General features: G+C 38.0%; 1 protein-coding gene across 8 annotated transcripts in view; it reads left to right on the top strand.

Annotated features, from left to right (window-relative positions):
* The window catches only part of FNDC3A (fibronectin type III domain containing 3A), a 112,072-nt gene that overhangs the window by 43,550 nt on the left and 40,954 nt on the right, over nt 1–27,568 (top strand). For 5 of the 8 annotated variants that reach the window (XM_030272703.4, XM_030272697.4, XM_030272725.4 and 2 more), the window contains 3 exons: nt 18,480–18,556; nt 23,195–23,432; nt 25,974–26,246. In XM_030272703.4, the coding sequence (XP_030128563.4) occupies nt 18,480–18,556; nt 23,195–23,432; nt 25,974–26,246 (588 nt within the window). Of the gene's footprint in view, nt 1–13,649; nt 13,897–18,479; nt 18,557–23,194; nt 23,433–25,973; nt 26,247–27,568 lie in introns of those variants that run through there. The other 3 variants (XM_030272743.4, XM_030272749.4, XM_030272717.4) reach the window with 2 other exon arrangements.

Below are 27,568 nucleotides of genomic sequence, written 5' to 3' on the forward strand. Positions count from 1 at the left end.
CTTTAATGATGATTTGCAGTTTTTCTCCGCAGTAGCCTTCTAAAAAGAGTTGTAAGGTCTTGTGTATCAGTTAATTAAAAAAACATCTAAATAATCCCTCAAAACAAACTCACCCTAAATGGTAGATTATTTCAGTTGTCATCTCCATTCTTTCTATGTAGAAGACTAAAGATATTATGTAAGACTGAAACTGGATATGGATACTTAGATTAACTTCCTTCTCTACATATTAATTTTAGGATCTCCGCTGGAAGTATTTAGAGGGCCTTTATAAAAGTCATTGAGGGAAGCTAAGATAAATCAATTGAAAATATGGAGGCAGAGCAAGCTACAGTGATTTGCAGCTAATTAATGCTTGGGTAAGGAAGTCTGTGCAGAGGGTCAGAGCCAAGTCTATAGGAGTAGCTTAACTCTAAAGCACCTCTTTTTGGGAATGACCTTCAATATACACAATTTCTTTAAAAATTAAAGTTTTTTTTATTTCTAGATATCTGCACTCAAACTAAAAATAATATTAGTATTGGCCAGCTGTGTGGGAGTATGACTGCAGAGGAGACATAATTCAATTTTGTATTGAAACAAGATAATCAGGGAAAGTGGTCACAAAGTACGAAGCATGGTTGTAGCAGCTTGATTTGGAGCTGTCTCATTCCAAAATAATTTTAAGTAGGAGCTGCTCTTTTTATCGGTTAGATTGATAAACAGGGTGTATGAATGCCCTTGCACATATTGTCGAAGACTTAACCATTCTACCTTTTACTGGTAGGTTAGCCTAAAAATTAGATTGAGATATAGCAAATACACTTCTAGTAAGTAAAGAAATAATGATGGATCTAAGCCTTCAGTGCAGTGCATGTCAAATGCTCCTGTGTTGGCTTTGGCACATAGCACAAGTTCAGTTTATAAGTCAACTCCTATTGGCAGGTAAAACTTGCCTGTAAGCCCTGCTGCTGCAGCTCTTCTAGTAAAACTGCTGAACTAAAGCTGGGTTCAGACACATCTCCTTGATTCTGTAGGCCCTCTTTCAGTAGGGCAGAGGCAGTCTTCTAGAGTCACGACCATCTTTCAAATCTGTTGTGCTAACTCAATGAAAATTTCAAAGTAGTGCAAAACAAGGTCATTCTCCTGACAAGAATAAAACAGAAATCCAGAGTTCTGTTCTTCAGCTTGGCCTCTCTCTGCTCTGAGACTGACCATGAGAATTAACCTCGTAATGGAGCTCCCTCAGCCTTCCCTGGGAACTGCCTGACCTTTTCCTCCATTAATTCTGATGACTGACCAGGTCTTTGTGGTCCCAGTCTCATTGAGCCATTTAAGAAGCAGGCAAGGATGACACAAGAAGCTGTTACTGGAAAAATTTACTTTATCATGCTGCTTTTCTGCCAGAGCAGCTCACATTACTGTTATGCCTACTTTGTTAGTATTATAAATACTAGACTTCTAAAACATTCTATTCCCAGAACAAATTGAATTTGGTAAAAGTTTGATTGAAAAGTAAACTAGACTTGTTTTATACTCTTCTGCAGTAGCAAATTAAAGAAAAAAAGGGAATGCATTAATTCATCTCTCTTGTGATGTTGATTGTAGTGTGTCTTAGGAAAAACATTGTTTTCTGCCATTGATTTTGATTTAAAATGTGTTTAAGAGAGTCAATATCTTTATATGGATAAAATGAGTCTAATATTTTTTGCTCTTTCTATTAGAAGGATTATTTCTCATTCTTCTAATAGATATTTTTTTAACTTTTGTTCTGTCTTATTTCATGCATTCTGAGATGTGAGTTCATAAGGTATTATATTCTTTGTAAAGTGTTCAGTCAAGCCCTCCTTTTCCTGTTTGATTTTCCAGTATGTTCAGATCAGTTAATCTTCCCTTGTATCTTCTTTAATCTTCTCCTTTATTCTTTTTTTTTTTGACTACACTGCAATCTCCCCACTGCAAATTCAGCCTGACTGTAGGAAGGTTCTGGAGACATTTTGTTTGAAATATCAGTGCTTCTTCAGCTGCATACTGAAGTCATCTAATTTTAGGTGTCTAAATGTGTGTTTCTATATGTGGCTCTGGATCTAAGCTCCTATTGAAACTAGTGAAGATGTAGTCACTAGGTAGAGTGCACTCAGTGCTTTTCAGCTGACATCAGTTTGCACTCAATAGCTCTCCAGGCTCCACTGTCTGTACCAAGTAGGTCTCCACTTGCCATAATGGGAGTTGAAAGTCCTAACTTGCATGTAGACATATAATTTTAGATACCTAAATGAGATGTCTCCATTTTGGAGCTAAAGCCTGGCTATTATAAGCTGAAATAAATAAGGCTACATCCTGAAAGTGCCTCATTTAGGTGTGTTGATTCACAGTTGTACCCTCAATGAATGTCTTTGCGCTCAAGCGCCTGAACTCTTTGAGCTCATCCATTTACATGAGCATCTAACATCACATTTTACAAGGATGGTACTGGTTCTTGGAGGTGCATGTTGGGAATTAATTTACAGTGCTAAGTTGCAGCTGTAGAATGCCCCTAAAACTTGGTTTCCATTACTCTAGTCAGACATGTCTAGCCCCCAAGGCTGTGAAGTATTAACTCAAGCTGCTGAGATTCAGGTGCTGTTATTGCTTTAGTCTGGAATCAGTTGGATGAGTCTTGTATGAAGCATGTTAGGCTTGACAGGTTTGTGCTGGCAATATTATAGTATTCCCAGGGCACTGCAATCAGTTAATCTGATTTTTTCTGTGACTATGCTGTTGATGGGAAAGAAATAGCGCTATATTACTTGCTTTATGGGGAGAAAAGAAGGGGGAAAAACTGGAAAGAGCTCTTCTTTGTAAGAGCTTTTTGTAAGTAGAAGTAGTAGTTTTCTCTAAGTAGAAAGTTTGTCTAATGTAAGCAGTTTGAATTAAATAAAAAAAAATTAGAGCTATGGGCATTTTACTTAGTATTTTCACTTAATGTACAAACATTTAGCATAACTTAAACTGACAGCTTAAACTTTTTTTATCTTAATTGGATGTAATCCGATTAACTGAAATAATAAAGATTCATGAACATTGCTAACATTAAAGAATGGAAGAAGTTCCTTAATTTCATTATCTGATTGTTTAAAAGCAAATGGTGCTTTTATTTTGTAGAAACTCAAACAGTGTTTATAAATGGACTTTGTACTGGGTTTCATGAAAATGGAAAGGCTAGAACTTTGTGCATAAAGGACTTTTGCTGCATCCTCTTTCACAACTAGGTACAGTACAAATACAGGCTGGTGTGTCATCTGTTGGAAAATGCTGTGCATTGTTAGATGAGACCTCAGGAGAGTTTCTTATAGTTCCACCCTGTGCAATTCAAGTTGTATTGCTGAAGTCTTGAAGTATAGTTCCAGCTGTCGAACTATTCAGACTTCTATCACAGAATTACTGTTAGTAGGAAATGGCTTTGAATTGATCTTGGTTTACTCTTGCCCACCTGTAGTCATGGCTGCCTTATCTTGTGCCACTGCCACTGTCAGGCCCTTGGTAGTTGTGAAGGGTTGCAGACACACTGGGAAGGAAAACAGTCTTCATAGTTGTGGAGCAGCTCTCGTGGCCATTGTTTGTCCAGAATTCCTCAAAAGAAAGCCAGTTCCTCATGCATGCTCAGGCTGTCACAACCATGCCAACAAGCTTACAAGCTGGCATTGCTCTGCCTCCATGCCTTCTCTGATGCCAAAAGTTGTTGGGTACCCAGGAGGTTAGTCTCCCTTTCCCTCATTTTCACCTGTACAAGGCTAATAAGTTGACTGTCCTTGCAAGAATGTAATATCTAACTAATTGCTAATACTTTGAATCCAGGGATTTTTAACGCTGTTCTTGGTTTTTTGGTTTTGCTTTTTTTTTTTTTTTTTTTTTTTTTTTTTTTTTTTTTTGGTAGTAATAGATGAATAAGCAGCATATGGCTTGATAGATGTGGCTGTGCATGTGTTATTATTAGTAAATTAATAGCTGTCTTTTTCTGGCTGTCTGTGAAATGACTGAGGTTTTGTCAGCTTGTATGACTTACATGATCATGTCACTCTTAAACTTTATTTAAAATCATTGTAATATAAGTTCCCCTTCTTCCTTTTGCAGACATACAGCAATCTGTTTTACGTCTAAAGCATTTTATTATCCAAATGAGGGAAAGGAAGAAGACACAGAAGATAACCAAGTCATTACATATAGGCTAGTTGTGCACAAATGTAAAACAGCTCCTGTATAATGTGAATTAAAGACTGGTTACAAGTAAGTTCAGCCACTTACAGCCATTAAGAAAAAGTGTTATCATAAGAGGTTTAAAAGTCAGAAGGGCCAAATTCACTGGAAGTGGATACATCTATCCATACTGCTCTTCTTGGTTCTTTATGCCAGAGAGAAGCTCTTTCTCACACTGCAAAAGGCTTCCCAGTTGTATTAGAACACTCAATTGTCTAGGGCAGGTGCTCTAGACATCATTCAAAGAGCTTCAGATTTTTTCAAGATAGTATAGCATCCAGTAATATAGGTCTCAGGTTAATGTCACTGGAGCTTCTAGGGAATCTTATGACACCTTCCTTCCCTTTTGATTAATCAGCTGTTCAGTGAGGATATGGTTTATCTCTTTTGATTGATCTCAATTTGTTTTTCCAGTAGTGTCGTGGTTTGACACGGAAAAAGAATTTTTTTGGAAGGAAGAGGTCAATCCAGTTAGGGGTCAGGTTTGGATACTGACACTCGGGGTGACCAATTGAAGGTGGACACGCCTCTGAGAACACAGAGGGGTTAAAAGCGGAGTTCCCAGGAGAACTCGCTCTCTTTGGTTCCGGTCATTGGAGAGTACAGTCCTGGGCCGAGATTTAATCCGTCCAGGGAGTCCAAGAATTTTAACCCTTTCCTGGGAAATGAAAGCTTTGTGAAATATTTCTCCTCCTCAATCTGAAGGAAAGAGAGACAGCCTGGGACCTCAGATGTTAGGGAAAGAAGGTTGGGGGGAGATGATGGAGTGGCTTTTGGCTCGACTATTCTTGTTAGCCATAGACTGAACCAATCCTTCCTCCGAGAGAGACTGCATTTTGGGGGGATGCAATGGTGAGCCAAGAAACTCCTTCAGCAACTACCAGTTCAGGCATGAGCAGAGAAAGCTGAGGAGGGTGTGATGATTCCCTCTGTCTTCAGAGAAGAAGAGAAGACGATCTCTGTTCTTGGACCCTCGGCCCCAGGGGAAAATGGGGGGGACTCTAGTCCCGAAATGCGATACTGGACTGTTGTTCCTGGTGGTCCTTGGCAAAGCATCCTTAAAGGGGCCCTATAAGCAGTCTCTGTCCATGCACAGTGGTGAGAGCACTGTGACATGGAGAGGAGAGTGTCACACTGGCCGGTGTGTCTGGGCGGTGCCACGTGTGACATTGGAAACACAAGAGGTGGCAGCTGTGTTTCCTGGGGGTCTATAGTGCAAGGGAGACTCCTCTCTCCCCTGATGGACTCAGTATTGATTATATGGAAGGGTGAAGACTTGATTAAGGGTCCAAATGTGTCTCACTGTGGTTTGTTGGCGTTGGGTGGCAGGAGGAGGAATGTTTTGAAAGGTTTTCATTTTGAATTTTGTGTGTGGTTTTTTTCTTCCTTTTTTCTTTTATAGTAGTAGTGTAATAAAGTTTTTCCCTTGTTATTAAGTTTGGCCTGCTTTGCTCTGTTCTCGATCACATTTCACAGCATTCAATTGATAGGTTGCATTTTCATGGTGGTGCTGGCATTGTGCCAGTGTCAAACCATGACAGTAGCCTATTCCTCAAAAGTTTCATTTATCCTTTTGCTTTGATGCTCTCTATATGGGCTGTTTTCATAAATACCGTGTATAATGTGTTTCCTTTGGATGATCTTTACAGTTCAGAGGTTGAATGGACAGTGTTAACTCTTTCAGTTTATGCAGCCAAGAGACATCTCAGCAAAGCTCTTAAGCAGCGGGCAGATTTGAAAAATTACATGACACATACTTAAGTTTGCATTTATTCTTTTTGTTATGCTTTCCTTTTATTTTGTATTTTGTTTCTTTTTTTGTGATTGGACAAAGATTTTGGATCAGATTCTGTTAGCTGTACCAAAAAAAAAAAAAAAGGTACTTTGACTCTTACCTGGATTTAAAATTTATCTGACTTTTTACTCTTACTTTTCAAGTGATAGCACATACAAATAAAGCTTGCAGGCAGATCCTTGGGGTGCCTAAAGCCCAAGGTGAGTTTGGGAATTTGAGAAGCGAAACTGTGTTTTTTCTGAAAGATAATTTTTTTCTGAATTGGGGTCAAAAGCAAAGTGACTATCTCCCAGTAAGAGTTTGTCACTACTGGTGATGCAGTTTTGCGGAGCATCTGGTGGCTATGCAATGCATTAATGAGTGAAAATATTAATAAGTTACAAGGGCAGCCTAAAAAACTGGAACCCGGTAAAGTTCTTTCAACATGAATGAGTTCTAAAAATCACCTGCTAAGAGAGCTGAAAAGTATGAGTATCAACAAATATTGATCAGAGGTGCAGAGGACTGGCTAGTGTGAGACTAACTTCCAGTCATTTCCCTGATTTGTACTAGAAATGGATACAAGACCACTGTCAAGCATGAGGCTTTTGAGATTAATTATTGATGGTTTGATCACTTTTTCACTTGTGGCCCAGGTGTGTTAGTGCATTTCTACACAGGTTGTAAATCTGACATGATATGTAGTAGTATTTTCAATAAAATATTTGTAAAAGATATGGTTTTATGCTTACTACACCCTTTTAATGCTTATGAAAATGAAAATTGCATGAACAGGAGGAAAATGTACCTTGGAAATACCCTATCTTTTCTTTTAATTGCAGCTATATACACATCAGAGCTGCCTTGCATCACTTTCCAGCAAAGATATGACACACAGTAGATTGTTATGCCCACACAGCTTTCTCTGTTCATCCTCTGTCTGATCTTTCAAATGCCATACAGAGCACTGATTTGTTCACAATAGCTTTCCAATTGCGCATTATGTTCATAGAATTTCAGTTTGTTGTGTGGGGTTTTTTTGGGTGTGTGTGGGGTTTTTTTTGGGTGTGGTTTTTTTTTGTGGTTTTTTTTTTGTTTTTTTTTTTTTTTTTTGTTACTGAGCCTTGTCCTCTCAACTGAAAAACAGATCCATTATTATTATGGGAAAGAATCTGCTCTCATGTTGGTCACAGTAGTTAAACAGAAGGGTATTGGGTTTGAGTTCTTTTCAGAAGCACATAAATGTACGTTGCTGGATCATCTTCATGTATGGTGGTACTGTGCTGCTGGGTCTGGGCAAATAGTACAGTAAACACTTCTGTGTAGCTTCAGAGAGCTGGGAAAAAGGTCTGAAGTGCCTTGGAACATTCCACAGAGAAAAAGAGGCTTAATGTTGGGTAAGGTTAGACCTATTTAGGATATAGTTTTGGCCGATATGAGGGCCAGTGGAAAGCAGATAGGACTAGAAAATGCAGGTGTAAAGAATTACAGGTTTGCAGTGGAGTCTTGAGGCCAGATACCTGTGTGTTGCCTGTTCCCTTGAAAGCATAGTGCAGAATGTTTTTCTTCGCTATTTCCAAAGAACTTCAGCAGTCTCAGTATAACCTTTATTTTGTTAAAGGTTCTAAATTGTGCATGAAATAGGAAAGTATTGAATGCAAAAGCATGATGCACAGACAGCCTAGGATGTAAATATATTCCTCCTTAATCACTCAGGAATCAATGCATTTGGGTGTCTTTCAGCTAATATGGCATTCTAGAAATACTTGGTATTTTAGCAAAGCTGATCATCCAGACAACTCAAATGGCACAGGAGATCCATATTCCAGAAATGGTAAAAAATCAAGAACATGCAGTAGTTGTCCAAATGAGTAGTTTTTGAATGGTACCCTAAACTGGGTGAAATACAGTTATATACAATGCAAAGTTGTGTATAAGATTAATAAATTATGGATTAGGATCTCACTTGAAAGTTGATAAGGAGGAGGAAGAAGAAGCAAGCAAGCTATCTATTTGACTCACTAGGTAAATATTATCTCCAGTGTAATGTATCTGTAAAGCTTAGTGTGATCATAAAATGCATCAGGACAGTTGTTGTTAGTATAGTTTGGGATGTTTACCGGATTCTGCTGAGATTTCTGCTGTAATTTGATAACTCATGTTTACAAAAGATGAAATGAAGCTGACTCCAGGTGTTTTGAATAATAACTGTTAGGATATTCAGGAGAAAATATAAAGTAGAAGAGCTTGATTTGCTTGGCTAAAAATGAGTTTTGGTAGAAAACAAAAGGGATTTAAAAAAAATTAATGTCAGAACTAGTCTAGAGTCCAGTTGGATATCAAACCACTGTGAAATACTTCTATATAATTACAAGAAACCTGGCTACGTAGGAGAGTGGCGCTCTAGAAGAGCAGTCCAGTGGGGAGACATGGATAAAATAACTGCTTTGCTATTGGTCTTTGTGCTTCTACATAGAATCCATTCATGGTAGATCTTGATGTATGATAATGGGGGAGAGGAATGACATTGCAATTGCAGGTGCATAGTCTTAATTAATAAAGTGGTTTTCAGGCCTTGAGCCCTCATGGTTCAACAACAGAAAATTTTCATCTCCTGCATCTAGGCAATAGTGAAGCAATAAAAAGATTTCTGCACAAAGGGCACATCTACTTTACAGCTATTAAGCAATTTTCTTGTCTCAGGTCCTTCATGGAGGGATATATTGAACCATACATAATGTATAGTAAGGAACTCCACTGTATCCATGTGTCTTTTCCTTTCTTCTGGTTTGGAATGATATCCATTACATGTCTGAGCCAAGTTAGTTGTTTCATCCCTGGCCCCTTGTTTGGCACAGGTAAATTCCTTACATATTTCTTTCTGACTCCAGGTTCATTTTGGATGCCAAAGCAGTGGGTATGTTACTTTCCAAAACATATCTGGTTACAAAGCAAATTGAACTTTGAAGAGAAGACTGCAGTGGTATAGGCTTATCTTTGTTTCTGGTCCCAGCTTACTGCTTTTCCAGATAATTTCTTTCAGGTAATAGACGTTTATTAGCATTGCTGAAAGCTTTTCATCAAGAGGAGCCTTTGTCATAGATGTTCTTAAGTATTTGAGCTTACATACATCCCATATGTGGTAACTTGCTTGAGATTTGTAGAAAATAATGCCTCATTTAAGTGATCTGTAAAGTGTTCATTGTGGAGAATCAAGGAGTCTGTCACATAAAACACCAAAAAGATCAAATTTTAAACTTCAAATTCCAAAACAAGTTTAAAACATACAGATTTTAGCGTCTTTATTAGTGGGATTGCAGATCCTGAAAACCACTTTCACATCACTGTGAGCAGTAAATGTGAGGTTTGCAGTGCAAATTGGCTGATAGTGTTAAGGGATTTGTGCAATATTAGAAGCATTTCACAGCAGAAGAGGCTGCAGATGTCTGCAGCAAGCATGGTACCTTTCTGTGTTGCGAAATCTGACTGACAATATCATGTCAGTCAGACTTAGCTTTTTCTATGTGTGTCCTGGTTTAGGGTTAATAAATTTGGGATCAAATTTCTGCAAAGCTTTTTGGACATGAAAATTCTTGTATGTGGACCTTAAGTCAATAGCAGAACCAGAAATCGTAATCTAAATGTTTAAGTATTTATCATGTCAGTTGAAATGATAACAGTGTTCAAGATCAGTAGTTTTTCAGTCAAACTTTTATTTCCACTGTCTTCAGAGCATCCCTATTGTATCTGCATTTATAGGCTTATTACTAGAGAAAAGGCAGAGGAAAAAATATGTCTGTGGGAAGAATCGTGATTGCAAGGGGTCATGTTTAAGATGCATGGATTCTACCTTAGTTGTAACTTAGATTTATCTGCAGAAGTCTCAGATGCAGCCCAGGTCACCCACTAAATAATTATTTAATCCTAGCAAGCATGCTGAATCTGTTGCTTCTCCTGTTTTGTCTGTGGAATTCCCTACATGCCTCTAATGCTACAAAACATGAGGCTGCAGGGGACAGTCAGGACACAAACATCGAAGGCAGAGACATAGAAACAGTATATAAATGATGACTTTCTGTCTCTCTAAAAAGAAAGGCTGCTTGTCTGCTTGGGCTGTATTAAGTTTATTCTGAAATGCAAACAGTATCATCAGCAGGAAATTGTTTAAAGCACTTGCCCACAACCGAAAAAAATCTGAGCTGTGCGAGTACCACAGAATCTAAACCTGCAGCTCCCTGATTCCAGCAGTGTCCCTTAGCCATGAAGCTCTGAGAAATTCTGAGTTGGCATTTTCTTTTACTGTCTTTTGGAGGCGAGTTACTTATTTTTCCCTCTTCAGCTAAATCATGTAGAATGCTGGATTATGGGATTTCTGGAAAGCTGGAATACCCTACATCCTACTAACTTAGTTTTATATATTCTAGTTAAGAATGATCACTCCCAAACTGGTCCCTTTAAAGAAAGATGTGTTTTGTATATGTTTTAAGTACTAGGAGGATTTTGGCTGTTAATAATAGTAATAATATTTTTTTTTTGTTCTGGTGTGGTTTTATTTTAAATGGGCAATATGAATCTGCATTGCATTCATTTATATAGTTAGATTGAAACCTAGACAACCCAAAGGTTTTCAGATTAAAGTACTTGTAATTAGTAGATTCCAGAGACTCACAGTAATATGTCTTTAGAGAGGTCTGCCTTGGATAGAAATAAAAATTTGAGTTGGACACTGAATTTCTTCTTGACAGCTTTTTCAGATATGACTTTTCCCCATGTTTTCTCACACTGTATATGATGTATTAATCCCAGTTTGCACAAACAGATTCTTTTTTTTTTTTTTTTAATATCTATGGACTCTTCTCTCTTGTCCATAATTTAAAAAATTTCTTAGAATCTGGTAAAATTCTTCCAGCATTTATATGAATGCTGTTGATTTTCTTAATCAATATATTAGATTTGTATAAGTAATATTCAGTAATTCATATTCAAGTAATTTTATGTATATTATAGGTGTGTATATATACATACATAGATATGTGTGTATGTGTGCATAATAATTTGGGAAGCAGTAATGTTAAGAAATTTGCACATAGGAAAGGAGACTTCTTTGGGTGCCAGCTGAGACAGCAGGATGTGCCAGATAATTCTGCATTCTAGTTTCAAGCCAATGTAGCCAGGTAAGTAAAAAAAAAACCAAAACTCATTAGTGTAATAAGTTGAATACCAGGATGATGAAAAGGCTTTTACAAGTAATTATACTATGTAATACTATTCTTAGCACAATCAGGCAGGCAGGGAAGGAAGCTGAAGTTAATGCTTGTTCCTTCCAAGATCTGTCTTCTCTGGATCAACACAGTCTTTTGTAGAAGACTGTCGACACACCAAGAACTGCCAACTGTTGAGACTCACTTGTGCTTTTCACTCTTACCCACAAGCAGCTGTTAGTAGCAGTGCTTAACTTTTTAACTTCCGGATCTACAGTGCTATATGGGAGGAAAAAAACCAAACTCACCTGATTAGAAGAACACCAATTCTAGTGGTAACAACTGTTAGATGATTAAATTGTAGATTATTCTGAATGTTGTGTATCAAGTGCAACATGATTAAGCAGCATGCACAAATACTAAATTTTTGTCTGAAAAAGTTGCAGATATATACTGCTCAGCATTAGTGCTAGGGCATTGGGCTATCGTTGCAGAAAAAGCTAAGCTATATGTAGTGCCGTTAGATTAGAATGAGAACAGATTATTTTTCCTGCTAAGTACAATAACATTTTTATCAAAGCCTCTCTGTGTGGTATATCACATTTGACTCCCTCTGAAATGCAGCGATTTATGGTTCACCCAATATTTAAATTGGAACTCTGTGAGGGAGCGAACAATTTTTTGACATGACTCTTCCATATAGTTACTAAATCATTGCCCTAAACTGGCAAAATAAACAGAGTAATTTAACAGCCTGGGCTGCACAGTACAAAGTGTGTGTTGTATTTCCACATTAACATCTTTGAATCAATGTTACTTTTTTTTAGTAAAGTAGAATTCATCACTGTGGCAAACAGTTGCTTCAGAAAGTAGGTATAAAAAGTCTTATTATTGTAGTATTTCAAACCACTACAATCATTCTTCTGAAAATTCCCAAGTGTAACTTTGTGTTATGAAGTTTGTGCTATTCAAAGGCATGGACTTGCAGTCATTTTTTAATTACAAAATTGCATCATGGTCATTGTTTAGAAACAAGTGAAATAAAAGTACTTGTAACATTTGAACATAGAAACCATTGTCACTCTTTTCCTTTGAAAGTATATCAGGCCATTATATAAGAAAGCTGATAGCTGCATTAGTGATAAAGTGCTATAGGAACCTGTCATCTCTGCACTTTGCCTGAGAAGGGATTTTCTTGTGAATATGTATGTGTGGTTTCATGGGAAAGATCAGGATCTCATTAGGATGTAATCTTTAGAAATGCTAGTTAGGCTTCATAGCTTTCTGCTCTTTTATCCATTATTCCAAAGTCTCTCTAAAAGAAATTGATGCTTCTCCCCCCACTTTTGAAAGCAACTATGATAATGTTTTACCTTCCATTTTTCCTTTTGTTTGCCAGCCTACTGTCTACTGATAGGTTTCCTTTTTTTTTTTTCCCTAGTCAGTTAATACATTTCAATTGATGCTGTGACTTTGTCAGCTGCTGCTCCCCAGCCTTGATGGCAAAAGTAGACAGATGGATGGGGGAAGGGAAGGGATTGTTTTGTCAGGATGAATTTAGAGCATAAGGGATGAGTTAAATTGAGAGCGCTGACAGCTGAAGTCTTCTGATCACCTGTGTTCTTCCCAGTTCCCTCTTGTGCTTCTTCTCCAGCTTAGGCCAAACAGTATGTTCTGTACTTGCTTTCTTCTTTTCTTATTACTTTTATTGTATTGCACCAAGTATGCGTAAAGATGTTGAGCTTAACTTAAAGTATTAATTTGGAAGTATTTTCCAGGCATGGCTTACAAGACAAATGTAGACCAATTGGTGGTGGTTGTTGTTGCTGAATTTTTTAATTAGTTGTAGCTGTTGGGAACCCAAAATAAAACTTTGAAGTCTTATTCCTTATGTAAAAGACAGAGTGGTGCAATTGTTTGTGGCATCTGGGACTATTGATTTACTGCTGCCCATCAGTGTTAGAGGGGTGTGCTGCTACGTCAGCTGGCGCTCTATTGTTTCTGCTGCTGTGGCCTTTGTGTTTGATCCTGTCAGTGCTTGCGTCAGTGATGCATATCATCGCCTGTGTGATGTCAAAGTGTGGGTGTTTGGTTATAGAGCCATAGTTAGCCTAATGTGCTGCAGTAAATCCTGAATGCTATTTCCTCCAGGGGATAGCAGTGATTCATCACCGTTCACATTAGACTAATGCTAAGTATAGCAGTGTTCATGAGCCGCAGTATCCACATAGATTACTATCAAAGTCATTGCAGCTCTCCAAACGCTGGGCCGGAAAGTGTTTGCAACGAGATCTGTTTGTGCACCCCATTTCTTAGGTGTAAACTGATTAGCAGGTCAGCTCAAGGAAAATCCACTGGAAGGACTGGGCCTAAGTAATTCTTTAGCACTTAATTATGCTAATGAACGTAGAAGCTTTCAGCTAAATGACTCGGGTCACGCCAGGCAGTGACAGTGGGCAGATTGCAGTGCCCAGCGGAGCGGGCAGCCCGCGGGATGGCAGAGGCCGTGGCTGTCCGCGGGGGCGCTGCCCCTTGAAGCGGCGGCGCGGGCGGGGCGGGGCGCAGGGCGCGGAGAGGCCGCGGGGCGGAGCGGAGCGGGCCCGGCCGCGCACCTGAGGGAGCCGCCCCGCCCCGTCCCGCCCCGCTCCGCGGCGCGCCGGGAGCAGCCGCCCGCCCGGCACGGCCCGGCACGGCCCGAAATGAGCGGTAAGGACTCCTGCCTGCCCGGTTCGGCCGCCGCGGTGAAACACGACACCTGCGGGCCGACGGCCTCCGTGGTTGTGCGGCAGTGGCGGATGGGGGAGAGCTGCAATGGCCGGGAGAAAAAAATAAATCTGTAGGCCAGGAGCCGGAGCGCTGCCAGGCCCTGTGTCGGTGGTGCGCTCTCGGACTGGGGGTGGCTGCGGCCCCGGGGCCGTGCGGGGAGCAGGACGCCCGGCTCCCGGAGGCCGTGGGTGCTGCAGCGCAGGGCCGGGCGCTGAGCGCCCCGGAAGAGCATTCCCTGCCCCGGCGCTGGGAATCCCGTGTGTGCACCTTCGCTGGGGCTTTTATGAGCCACTTAAAATGGAGCGATGCTTCATGGTTGAAATAAAAAGAAATGGTGTATGTGCAAGGCGAGCGGTGGAGGTATCCTCAGGTTTTCAGGTGTTACTACATTTAGATCAGCTTGTCACGATCCTAGCGATGATGCAGCGCTGGTAATTTTGCTGCATGTTTATGATGGCTTTAATGAGCATAATGAGGTTTTTATAGTCTGCTCAAATAGGCACGTTGGAGAAGATCCTCAGCTATTGCTAGGGCAAGGAGGTATTCCTCCTTGGTGGGATTTTAGGTCAATAATAAATTGAGAGTGTAGTGGAACATCTGTTTCTTGGCTTCAGTTCCATTAAATCAACCCTTAGTTGACATTTTTCAGTAATAAAGTAAACCAGTTATGTGCTTGTTTCCACTACTACAATGTTTCTTTTCCACTTACTGTGTAAGAGAACTTGTATACCTGAAAATATATCAAAGATTTTAGACCTCCTCTTACCAACAATCAAGTCATCAACATTCATTATACACTGATTTGGATGAAATCAGTTTTATTTATGTGCAGTGGAAAATCAGATGTTTCTGTAACATGAATTCCTGATGCTGTTGTTTGCTGATGCTTTATAATAGCTCTCACTTCACAATAAAACACACTGGTTTTGTCATGCAGCAGTCCAGCCAATACCTAAAAATATGAAAATTCCTCTTACAGTGTATTACACCACAAGAGAGTTGAGATCTTCACATTAGTGAAGAAAAAAAAATACATGTTTTTTAGCATATTATAATTTTATCTTCAGATAAAATTTTGCAGGTTGTAATATGTTTCCTATCAAGAAATCAGTAATCTTGCTGTAAAACACAATGTTTATTCAAAACACCTGTGAAGTCTGCCGACTTTTTGTCCCATGCTTATCATTTTCTTGGATATCCGCCTAGAAATTTCATTTCACAGCCTCTTGGAAATCCAATCAGAAGTAAATTTGAGTTCTTGAATACTCAAATATGTTATCATTAGTTCTGGTACTTAAAGTGCAAAAGATGGGATGCAAATTTTGAAACTGCTGATTTGACTCTATTTTAACACTGCAATCGTTTTTCATACATTCAGTTTGTGCCTTTACTTTTGTGACTGCTAGATTATGGTATACTGAGAATGGCTTTGTGGATCAACCTTTGTACTGGATGGGAGATAACTGCTCTGTGTTTGTTAGAGAGATTAAAGTGCTAAATAAGTAAACCTTAAAAAGGTTGTTAAACAATATTCTCTAGATTCTTAAAGCAAAACAAAACAGAAAAGCCAAATACAGGTAATCACCAGTTCTCAAAGAAACCGCTTGCATATGTGAGTTTTGTCATCCCCCAAGGACATGGTATTCTGTAAGAAGTTCAAGTAAATGTGTTCTTAATTCTCCATTTACTTGAAAATTACACAGTTTAAAATTGTGAGTTTAATGGAAGTATCAGTGTTTTGTACTCATTATAGAAAAACTGCGGGTAAGTGATGCAAGATACAAGTTGTATAAAACCCACTTTCTTATGTAAGAATTTAAACCATTATTTATTTCAATGGCAACTTACAATAAATGTGTTTCCATTATTTTTGACCTTTTTGAATTGTAGTAAAGTAATGCACTATTTTAAGTTTCTCTTGCTGATTTTTGCTTCACTTTCTTTTTAGCACTTCATACTCAGGAGAAACTTTTGCTGAAACATTTTTCAGTTTCAGATGAGCAAAAACACTGGAAGAATGTTCAGTTCTCAATTTATAGCTTACTGTAGTCTTTATATTCTTCACTGTTGCACAGTTCAGTGAATAATTCATAAAAGACCTTGTTCTTAAAAAGTCTTCACCCCCTCCCCCTGTTGTGGGTTAGCATTTTGTTGATAATAAAGGTGATTCTTTCTAGGTAACATGTTTGCAGACTTCTGTCTTATTCTAAAGAAGTTCCTATAATATGTGTAATCAAGTTGGATTGCATGCTGCTTTTCTAAGGAGTGCTTTTCATTGCTTTTCCCTGTTCTTTACTTTCAGACGGAGGTACCTTTATTTTTCTGTGAAGTCCATATATATCAGAATGAGATGTGCTAATCTTATTTACTGTACTTGGCATTTACTATGTACTTTCCATTTGCTGATCCTAACAGAATTTTAAAAATCATTAAGGTGGAGCTGTGAATGCCCTTTTAGAAGTATTACTGAAACTGCACTAAGTTGGATTGGTACTTTTGGTAGCTTCAGTAGACTGAATTTGAAATTTGCAGAATGCAGCCTCCAGTGTCTGAATTCCAACATTTTGTCTTGTCACGAAACTTGTTCAAATTCTATTGTGTTTCAATATTTCTTTAATTATTAAATTAAATTTATTAAAATATTAAAATTATTAAAATTCAGTGTTTGTTCCCTTGTGTATTTGAAACACAGCAACGTAAGGCCATTCCTCTTGAGCAGGTACCAGTGTGCTCACTCTGGTAGGGGCCAGTATCAAATACTAAAGAAGACAGCATAAGGATAGGGCAGGCACACAGAAGAAACTTACTTGTTCGTGAAACAAAAGTGGTATTTATATTTTTTTACAGCTCTTAATGGATTGCTTCTTCCAAACGGAACCTAATCTTTAGTTTCGACACTGTTCTTAAAGCAAGGAGTTAGACAATTTAGCTGTGCATTTTATGAGAAATTCCCTTATCTGTTTTAAAACTTGGTGAGTTAGTTCTTGCAAATGAGAAATTATAAATTATCTATTTTTTCATTTTTAGGGTTTTTTTAAATAGGTCTTTTACTGTTTCTCTGCTACCAGCCCTTTAACCATCTTCTGGTGGAAGAATCCTGGTCTCTTGAATCTTTCCTGATAAACAGGTGGAAAGCCACTGTAAACATTTTTTTTTTACCCTTTTCTAGTCCTGTTTGTTCTTTTTGAAAGGTGGAGTCAAACATCTTGCTCAAGGATTTGAGGTACAGCATGAATTTATACTACAGCATAATGATGTTTTCTGCTTGTTCCCGTTCGTTAGTAATGATTTTTTTATGTTCTCTCTTTCTACGAATACCACTAAACACCACTTGGCTGGTATTTCTTTGGAAATCCATGTAGTAGCTGCACTTTGTTTGTTTACATCTGATTTATGGCTTATCGCTGTAAAGAAACATTTCTGGTTTTATCCAGGTGCATCACTTGGCACTTATCAACAATATTTCTTCTGGGTTTTTGTCATCTGATCTGTGAGTACTGTGAGATCCTTTGCAGCTCTCTGAGAACATAGCAACAATTTATCACCTTGCTGTGCATTTGCTTTTCTGGAAGCTTTGTCTAATACAAAGAACAGGTTCTTGAGGTGCCTGTGGGACTCTTCTCTTGATCACTTGAAGAACTTTGAAAGCTGATAATTTACTTCTCTTACTTTCCTGTTCTTCAATCAATTATTAATGGAAAGACCTATTCCTTTTTAACCAAAGGCAGCATTACTTCTTTAAGGGTCTTTGAGAGATATTGTCAAAATTCTTTTGAAAATCCAAGTATGTAACAGCATCCCAGTGCTCTTTGAAGGTATCTGATTTTCTAGGCAATACTTTATCTACAAATGCCACCTTAACACATTCCCATTGTGTCATATTTATCTAAAAGTGTGTAAACTCCTTTCTTATGGTTTGCATGGTACAAGGATCATCATGGTGTCCTGACTTTTCTAGTTAGCTGGAGCAGACTTACTAGTAGGTAATACACTGCCTTTTCCATGGGACCTTAAATTCATGTCTTGTTTGCCACCTCCCAGTGCTGTGGTACTGAGACTACTTTAGTTGATAAGACCATAGTAAAAACTAGCTATTTTGTAAGTAATTTTCTTTGTAACTCTCAACTAAATAGATTCAAAACCTAAATAGGTTCTGGTTTCAGCAGCTGGTTTCAAATATCTTTGTTTCTGTTTTATAGTCTCTTCTATTTCTTTTCATCTTGGGGCATTTCTTTTGATTTGTCAACAGTTGAGTTCTTACATGAGCTCTTCTGTGAGCTTATTGACAGAAATGGGAGAAATATCTGCTGGGGATTTTTTTTAGCTTGTTTCTGGTTTTGTTCAACTGTTTTTTAGATTTCAAAGAATGCCCAATGCTGTAATTTTATCTGTACAGTTCATTGCCTTTGTTTATCCATGTTATCTTGTATATTTTTCACAGAGACTTTACAGCTCAGTATGTTCTTTCATCTTTCTCAAATTATTAAATAGTGCTATACTGAATATTTCTGTAACCCACTTAGGTCCTGCTCAGGTTCCAATGATGTCCCCAAATGGTTCAGTGCCTACTATTTATGTGCCTCCTGGATATGCCCCACAGGTATGTCACTTCACTTGCTTCTTATTTTATTTTCATGCAAATTTTGGAACTGGAACCATAATCACTAATTCAATAAGATAATTTGTTAGATTTCAGTCACTATGATCAAGCACGGAGATAAGAGAAGACGCCTCTCAGTATTTCTGAAATGGGAGACTTCTCATGCTGTGTCTGTGCCTGTTCAGTTATATATTAACTATGTACATGACAGTAGCAAGCACAGTTCCTTGCTGAGTTCAGAATCCTAATGTACTAGATGCTTTCTGAATATAAAATGCAATCATGAACCAAATATTTTTGGGGACCTGTACTGATTCCTATGTTAGTGGATATTTTATAGTAGCAGCAATATATATATAATATATAGTATATAATTTATGCATTTACATAGTTCATGTCTGGGAATTTCCCTGTAGATAAGGAGAAAAACAGGTCAGTTGAAAAAGTACAGCAAACAACATGGAAAAAATGTCAGCTGTCCATTGGGACTAGGTTATCACAAAATAAGTGTTTCCACCACTTATCTTAAAATGCGGCTCATTTTTTCACTGCTGTGTGATTCCTAATTTAGATGCCTGGAAATTAAATGTGAGCTAGATAACCTGGACATCCTGTAAAGTAGATTAAAAGGATGATTTCTCTTGGCTATTTCTTACATGTGAGTTATAATGAGATGTGTGGCCTTTTAGATGCTGCCTCTTTCTTTCCCTCGCCTGTAGAACAAGTCTAGGGCTTAGTAGGTCAGATCTGGAAGTTAGAGCAGTTGAATGCCACTCCCCATGATGTAAGTCTCTCTCAAGACATTTTGTTGTCATAACCAGTCTACCTCTGATTTAGTGTGTATCCAATGGTGTACACTGTGAAGGGACTACAGTGCATAAAATCCAACAAAAAAGCCCACAGTGTCAGCAGATGTTGGACAAATTATTTAAACAAGATTAAAAAATTGTCCTCTAGCAAAAGAAAAGGCTGTTAGGGCAGGCAGACTACTACTCTGATTTTATCTTTCATCTCTTGGAAGTTTACTGTGGTAAATTGATTCTTTGCATCCTTTGTAGTTGCGTTCCCAAGCAGGCAGAAGAAAAATGACTTATAAATAATCACTAGAAGTCCATATATCTTCAGGTCATAGTAAAAAGTCCTAGTTCCTATTAGAATTAATTTTTCAAGAAGAGAAATAAATTTAGAGCTAAGTAAAAATTGGAATTTTAATATATTTCTTATTTGTTTCATTCAATGAAGTACATGTTTTAAAAGTATGTAACGTGTGCCAATCTGAAAAATATTTTTTTAATTAGTTTATCCTTCCTTTAAGGACAGTTTGAATTAAAGATGCTGAAGGGTTGGGCCTTGCTGAAGCCCATTCATTAGCCTTTCACTGGAGTTTGTTAGTCCAAGCAGGTGTTGTTTTAGCACAGCACTCTGACCTTTGAACTGCAGGTGTCTCACATCTATCCAGCTCAGAGTGCAGGTGGAATGAACTCATCTGCTGTTTTCATCTGAGTAGAAGTACCATAGTCCGGAACGACCTGTAGTTTATAAGCCTTCTGAAGGGTTTATTACTGACAAAACATACCAGACTTTGAGGTTTATGATGGGAGTTCCTCTTACAAGCCAAAAAATTTGATAGCAGTCTTGCAAAACAGGAAAGTCTAACATTATTGAGCTAAGAGTTTTCTGCAGTCCTAGCAAGCTTCTATGGTTTCTTCAGGTATAGTATATTTTTAAAGGTCAGCAGCTGCAATTATATTTTGTATTGAATAGGAAACCAGCTAAATGTCCTAAGCTGTCTGCCTGGAAGAACTTCAACATAACGATCTTTTGTCTCTCCATTTTCATTTAGTTCTATTATGCCTCTGCTTGCTTCAGTTCCTGTTTGGCTGTGGTACAGTGTACTGTCCTCTGTTAGAAGTTGGGGATAACCATTGAATAAAAGATTTACTTTTCTTATATCACATAACTAAAAAGCAATTCATCAGCTGATTTCCTTTTCCTTTCCTCTTCTTTTGGAAGTGTAGTTGTAAAACTGAAAGAAAGCACATCTTTATTCATCCTCTCCTAAGCCATCTATATTCACCGTCTGCAGTGAGTTTTCCAGTGATACTTGGTTGGCTCACTCAACCAAACAGGCCTCTGCCAGAACCGTGTTTTGCTAGCACAACTGGCATAATAGAGAGCTTGTTTATGTTTTAAACTTAAAATTATAGACTCAGCATGATGCTCTGACTGCTTTTTGGAGCATTTTTATCTGTGTAGTTGTCTGCAAGAGGCCTACCATTGAGCAGATGTTAGATCTGGAAACACAGTTACAGGCTTGTTAAACATAAGGTCCCTGCTGGTATGAATTGGGTGACTATTTCTAAGTTATTTAGGCTATTAGCAGACCCAAGGAAACAGGCTGTAAACTAAGCAGCTTGTTTGTTTTTTAATGGGAGCTGCTTCCTACATAATCTGAGTTTACTCATAAAAATCATAATAAGTTGCAGTATTTTGAGGGTTTTGTAACCAAAAGGGACTTAAATAATTAAAACTACATTTCAGTGTTTAGAGAATTTTATTGGACAGCAGAAGTTCTAGTTGTATTTACTGCTAATATATTCTGCCTTTAGGGTATCACACAGCTATGGTTACACATATTTGAATTGTATTGTCTTTAATTACTCTTTCCCAAGAAGGATAGATTTCTGTGTATAGAAAATAACCCATTTCTTAAAGTCATATGGTATGCATGTTTTTTAAAGCTGTGTTCACTTAAGTAACATTAATTTCCAATTGTCTGTTAAGTAAAGTGAGGTCAGCTCCATTGTGTACACACTTTTGTGTCTTCTGAATGCTGTTGTATATGCATATCCTACAGTACCAGAAGCATGCAGCTCTATCTAAAGCACTGTTTCTTTCTGCACAGTGGTGAAGTTTTGAAACTATTTCCTGTACCAATCTCACTTACCTTTCATTGGTTCAGCTAGCAGGATAATTTGGGGCTGTACAAATTAGATTGCTGGCAGAGAAAACAAAATCAGAAGCTATGTTCCAGATGTACCAGATGCACATCAACCCCTAATGGGGACATGTAAAACCAATGATCCTCCAAGCAGCTTTCTGTCACAGACTTGATGAAAGCATTCACTCTAGGGCACAGGGCTAAATCTAGCCAAGCATGATTCCATTAACCTTAAACAGTGGAGCTGAAAACAGCTTGGCACTAAGTGTTTTGATCTATCGATCTGTTCCTGTTGCACCAGGATGTTTATTTGTGTATGTGTACATGTCCCCATCTCATTTCAAATGTCAGTGAAAAGTTATGTCATAGGGTTGCTTTGTCCCCTGCTATTCAATGTAGTCATGATGCTCCATTCTTCTCCCCCTTTTCTGAATAAGTGTTCCATCTTAAACCTTCCATTGCAGTTTCTACTGTGACTTTACAACATTTTACTAAGAAATTAAGAGCATTTTATTTGTTGGCATCCCATACACTAAATTTACTGATACCACAATACATGAGTCAAAATATGCCAAGATCATCTCTAGATGTCTCCAGTAGTCATGTATTTATGTGAGTTTATAAACATTTAGAGAGGGTAATGATGTGAGGTGCTTCAGGGGCAGACCCTTCTTCCTGGTCTAGTTTGTGACCCGCCCTCATTTACTGAACATTTTTTGCTTCAGTACTTGGTGGGTACAGTTTGTGCCCTTGTGCTTGCTTTCCACCAGAGCTCCATGTGCTGCACAGCCCAGACATGCTACAAGTACCATGCTCAGCGCACCTCAGCTTTGTGCATCTTAGATTCTCGTCAGGGGATTGCATATGCTACTGCCACTGCCTGGAACTTCTGCCAGCATTGCTAAGGGCCACACTCTGCTACCTCACACATAGGTTGATGTCACATCTCCCATTTGCTGATTTCTCACAATCCCTTACACTACAGTCTGCCAATGGCTGCCACAAAGGCCCTTTTTCTAAGGTGACTTTCTTCAGGATTCAAGACTTCTTTACAGGTAGAAGGATATGGGGAGGAGAAAGACAAAAAATTTTAGAACTACTTGACTTGTGAAGGAGTTTTGAGAGGGCTGACTACTATCCTGGTAGTTTGTTTGCTGACAGCTTGATGCATATGATGGTTGCTGCAGAGCCAGTATGGCTGGTGTCTCCTGGGTTAGTGTTGGTGGGCTGAGTTGGGGACAGAGCAAAAACCAGGCACTTCTTCGCTTTTGTCTCTCTATTGATGCAGAGTGAAGTCTGTCAGTTCACCAGTTCATTTCTAGGGAGCAATCTAGTTGTTATGCTGTCAAACAAATCCTACAGCAGTGTAGCATACAAGTGGTGTGAATGAGGGTGGAAACAGGACCCTTAGGAGAAGCTGGGCTCGTGCCATTAATACCCCAGGTTGTTTGTTATATACTCTTACAGTCAGATTTTTAAAAATTTTCTTCCCCACCACATTGAGAAATTAATGACATTGCTGCAGTTAATACACTTAACATAGGCCTTTAGTGTCCCTTTTTTTCCCTTGCTATTTCCTGTTTTCCTTTTATCAGATTGAAGGGATTTACTATTCCTGATTTTGTGTAAGGATCTATAGGAATATATTTTTCAGACTGTCATTTCTCTTTTGGTGTGTGGTGTCTCTCACTGTACAGGTTATTGAGGATAATGGTGTTCGAAGGGTTGTGGTGGTTCCCCAGGCTCCAGAATTTCATCCTGGTGGTCACGCAGTGATACACAGGCCTCCACATCCCCCACTGCCTGGCTTCCTTCCTCTTCCAGCCATGATAGCTCCTCCACCTCGTCACATATACTCACCTGTGACTGGAGCCGGTGACATGGCAACGCAGTACATTCCACAGTATCACACTTCACAAGTCTATGGGGATGTGGGTAAGTAGCTCACCAATTATTGCAAGTTTTGACAAAGGGAATAATGTTCTGCCTCATTTCCAGCATCTGTTAGGTTATTGTGTGGGCTTTGTTAAGCAAGACTTACAGCTTGAATGGGAGTCATATGGAAAAAAGTTACATGGATACCAACCTTGATTTGGCTGAAGCTGATTATTCCAGAAGTTCTTTTAATTTATTTGGTTGTCTGTTAAGTGATCCACTAAACTTAAGAGATTGCTTCTCACATGTGTAAGTTACAGATTTTCCCAGGAAAATGATGCAGAAAGTGTTTGTAGTGATTCAGCATTTAAATCCATGCCTGAGCACAGTTCTGAGATCTCCTGTCTTGCAAACATCCCGTTTGAAGTATGAAATAGGAATTCTTAGTATTAGGGAAAAATGTGGTTAATTTTTCATAAAACTATGTGCATTTAATTCAATGTCCCTTTGAAGTCCAGTTGGAGTTATGAAGTGCCACTAACCTAAATTTAATAAAGTGGTTAAAGCCATCTTTGATAGTGCTGTTGACATCGGCCTTTACTGTGGTTTGGAGGCAAAATGTACTTGTATTCAAACTCGGGGGCTGGTTTGTTAGATTAATATTTACATTTCTGGTAGACTTGCTTTTCTTTAGATAAGGCAGGTGCTGACCTTGAAAGACTTCCAGAGAGCAGTTCTAGGTTTCTGTTTTTAGAGAAAGCTAGAAGCTATGAGGAGGGAGGTTAAACACAACTTTTCAACATTCTGTGATACCACTAAAATAACCTAAAAATGGCCTTCATCAGTTTGCTGAGCTTGAATGGTTAGTACGAGCAAAGTGGTCAGATAAGAATATACTAATATCTTGATCTTCCTGGAATTCTTAGTGTTTCTGTATTCTTACATTGTACTTTATTTGTTCTTGCACTACTTTTATAATAGTACGTTACTAGATGCTCTTTGGGTGCTTCTTTGTAGTTTTATTAATTTCCTGACTTCTTATAGATGGCAGTTGTTTGCTTTTAGTTTGCTAAATTAAGAAACTGGGGTATGATAATTAAACAGATAAAATGATGCTTCTTAATGGAATAATTTTGTTTTTATATTTCTGCTACCAGGTTATACCACTTCAAATATTAATTCAAGTATAATTTACTAAACGGCTAATGTAAAAAAATTATGAAGTGGGATTCTTTGTTTGTTTTATTTTCAATATGTATGTAAAATGCCTTTGGGTTTAGCAAAGTTAAGTATTAATACTGTAATTTGTTATTTATTTGCTACAGATTTCATATTTAATTCTGGATCTCTGACTTTGGCTGTAGCTTTCAAAAATCAAAACCCACAGTTAGGCTCCTATTTCAGGAATCTAAATTTAAGGGAAAAGCCAAACAAACAAACAAACAAAAATTTTAAAAACACCAAAAAAAAATCCACAGAAAACAGCCAGATGCTCACAGAGCACAGTAGTTCCCTGACAGGAGCACTGAACTCTCTAAAGGTAGTGAAAAATCACATTTCAAAATAGACACAGTTTATCTAGAAGTCCTCTGTCATGCTTTCTGTGAATTAAGCTGACTTAAAAAAATAACAGAAATTGAGAAGTTCTCTGATTTTTTTTCTTTTTATCCTTGCTAGGAAGTTCTTATTTGATTTTATTTTCAGTACTTCTTATCTATAACGAATAAAAAAGAATGTCTACTTCAAACTGACTTATCCAACTTACCTGAAAATGAGCAAATTCTATGGTGATTTTGAATTTGAAGGATTTTTTTTTAAAGCTTTCAGCATTTATCATAGGCAGGGTTACACTGAAGAAAGATGTGGTATATAAAGTCTCGAGTCAGTGTTTCTAAGCATAAAGTGTTTCTAAGTATAAAGGTGAAATGAATACAAATGTTAGAACTGGATAAAGGAGTTCACCAATTCACAGTTTAATGCTGTCAGTAGTCTGATGCTGACCTTTTTCCAAAGCCAGTTCTGACTTACAGATGAGACTTCGGGGCTGCTGCAGCAATGCCTGGGGTTACTGTGTACAGGTGTAGTGCACTTACAAGGCCTGGCCAAGCTGTCTTCAGTGTTTTAGTGTCTTTCCATTGCCCCATAGAACACAGGTTCCATGTTTCTATGCTTTTATGGGTGTTTTCCCTATTGATTCCTGCTGAAGTATCATTAAAGTATTAGAGCTCTAGCTGCATTCCAAAACGTAATGGATTTTTTTATTCAACATTAGATCAAACCTCCTCCAGTGTAGTAAAGTAGCACATTTTTTCTGTATAGACTTCCTCCTGTACCTCACAGCTCAAAGAATATTATAGAAACATTTCAAGAGTAATTTTTAAGTGGAGAAAATATGGGGGAGGGAAAGATTACACTCTCTTCCCTAATATATTGTTAATGTTCATTTAATGTGTATCAGTTTAGCTGCTGGACACTTCAGTTTTCAAATGGGAGTAGAGATACAGCTTTACACACAGGTGCACATTTAACTTGCATAGCATTTTTAGGTAAATTTAAAAATTCTGTTCTGTTCTTAATGATTTTTTTCCTTCCTTCGTTTAGATACTCTGCCTGCTCATGGAAGATCCAACTTTAGAGATGAAAGGTCTAGTAAAACATATGAAAGGTTACAAAAAAAGTTAAAAGATCGTCATGGAACTCAGAAGGATAAGTTAAACAGTCCTCCATCATCTCCTCAGAAATGTCCGTCTCCTACGAGTGAACCTAACGGACTTACAAAAGGACAGGATGCAGCTGGAATAAGCACAGGTTCTACCAAATGCAAGTCTTTGGGTAAAGGAAAAAGCAATTCTCAGACAGATACAGAAGTAGAAGGTAGGTGTTATCAAAAATACTGCACATACACACATACTAACATATGATGCAAGTCCAGTGTCTGGACTGGACAAATAATCATATATTATTAATATAGTGGCTGAACATAACATTTGTAAATAGAACACCACACTTTGACAGTCTTGAAGTTGAGTAGCAGCCTCTAAGTGCCCTGACTTACATAGAGTGGAGTGAAGGGTGATCAGCCTGCTCATCACATGGGAATGTGAGCCTAAGAAAACAAAAACTACTGGTATGGAAATCTCCATGTAAATTTGAGGAAATATTATGAGTTGCACTTTGTGACACTGTTTAAAGAAAAATCTCTCTTTTGTTCAGAGTGCTTGCATTTTAAGAAATCACAGAATATTGATGGCCTGCTTGTTATTGTAGAAAACATGGAAAGAATCAAGTGTCTGAATCAAAAAATATACATCCAACTTGATAAAGAATATTTTGGAAAAGAGGTACTGCTGTTACATAAAATTGATCTATCCCTACGCACTCACTGTTGAAAGACCATTGTAGAAAAAGGCTGGTCCTTACATTAGTCCCTGTGAGTTCATGTTTTCTAAGACACTATCATAGGGAGTGTGCTTATTATTAATATCCTTGTTTCACTGGAAAGTTTGTGACCTCATAGATGGACTGAATTCACTCAGTCATACAGTCATTGTCAAATCTGATATTGTGTCACTATGCAACTTTGAGGTCTCTGCCATAGTCCTTCAGACTGTGAACATAACGTCAAAGACATGTCATCAGCCAGGAGCAGTGTTCTCAGAATAAGGAACTGTAATTGGTGATGCTAAGGGAAATAAACCATGATTTTTCTCAATTCTCTGAAGTTTGCTTTGAGATAATAATTTTGTGCTGATCTGTGTTAGATTGCTGTAAACTAAATGAATTGTGAAGAAAGTACATGTAATCAAAACCAGGAAATCTCAACCTATGAGAGCTGTTTAAAAACATGTGTAGGTGATATCCTATGCAAGCTTAGTACCAACGGTCACATTTGAGATACAAACTAAAATCAGAAGTTGGGAACTATTGCTCTAAACCTGAATATTTGTCACTATAGTTCCAGAGTGGCAGTTTACTTTCTGTTAGGCTCTAGTTTACTTTCTGTTTGTTGGTGTCTGTCTATGAGCTAATTTTAACAAGGCACAAGTGATGAAATATACTGTTTTTTACACGTTACAAAAATTATAGTGATGTTTCCATAGAAATATTTTATATGAAAGATGGGAATGTCCACTTCTCAAAACTATTTTAGGAGGCATTGGGGAAAGTTGTGTACTGTGACTTAGACTTGCCAAACA

Source organism: Taeniopygia guttata, chromosome 1 (genome assembly GCF_048771995.1).
Source record: "Taeniopygia guttata chromosome 1, bTaeGut7.mat, whole genome shotgun sequence".
NCBI classification, from domain to species: Eukaryota; Metazoa; Chordata; class Aves; order Passeriformes; family Estrildidae; genus Taeniopygia; species Taeniopygia guttata.